Here is a 608-nt window from a genome sequence, read left to right as displayed (position 1 = left end):
CCCTTGGTGCGGAGGGCTCGCTCCGGGTCGGGATTCTTTGACCCGCCGGGTTCTGACCTCTGCCCAGCCCTTCGGCCGACTCCCAGCCGCCCCTTCCAACTGGCCCTCACCTCACACCCTGACGGCCCGGGACCCCAGACCTCGGGCCCCTCCGCCCCTCCGCCCCTCTTTCGCCCCCTGTGGCCAGTCTTGCTCCATCTTACATTTTCTTGGCCACATCCGTCTCCCGGAACTGCTCCTTCACCATGGTGACGGCTGCCGGGGCAGCTCCCCGGAGTCGGGGGGCTGGATGAGATAAACGAGGTTGCCCACTCCTCCGGGGATGCTTCTACAGACACAGCTGCGGCAGCCTCTCGGCCACCGTAAAGCGTCCCACGTGGCCGCTTCCGCTTCCGCTTCCGCTACTCGCAGGCCGTCTGTCAAGAGAGGCTTCAGGGAACACCGACTTTTTTAGTTCTACATCTACTGCCATCTTGTGGCACCTCCTTGAAATGGCAGGGAAGCCGGGCCTGTATTTTTTTTTTTTTAATATTTTTATTGATTTCAGGGAGGAAGAGGGATGGAAATGTCAATGATGATGAGAGAATGATTGCCTGCGTCCTGCACAC

The 608-nt window shown here is 59.7% G+C and overlaps 1 protein-coding gene across 1 annotated transcript in view; it reads right to left on the bottom strand.

Moving 5' to 3' along the window:
- POLR3A (polymerase (RNA) III (DNA directed) polypeptide A, 155kDa) overlaps nt 1-372 on the bottom strand; it is a 47,071-nt gene extending 46,699 nt beyond the window's left edge. Inside the window, exon 1 of the mRNA XM_005864633.2 lies at nt 204-372. Within this exon, the coding sequence (XP_005864695.1) occupies nt 204-247 (44 nt within the window). The 5' untranslated portion in view covers nt 248-372. The remainder of the gene's footprint in view (nt 1-203) is intronic.
- Nucleotides 373-608: the final 236 nt, after the last annotated feature.

The sequence above is a fragment of the Myotis brandtii genome, unplaced genomic scaffold (assembly GCF_000412655.1).
Source record: "Myotis brandtii unplaced genomic scaffold, ASM41265v1 scaffold190, whole genome shotgun sequence".
NCBI classification, from domain to species: Eukaryota; Metazoa; Chordata; class Mammalia; order Chiroptera; family Vespertilionidae; genus Myotis; species Myotis brandtii.
The sequence above is the reverse complement of the archived record's forward strand: the minus strand, read 5'-3'. Positions and strand labels throughout refer to the sequence as shown.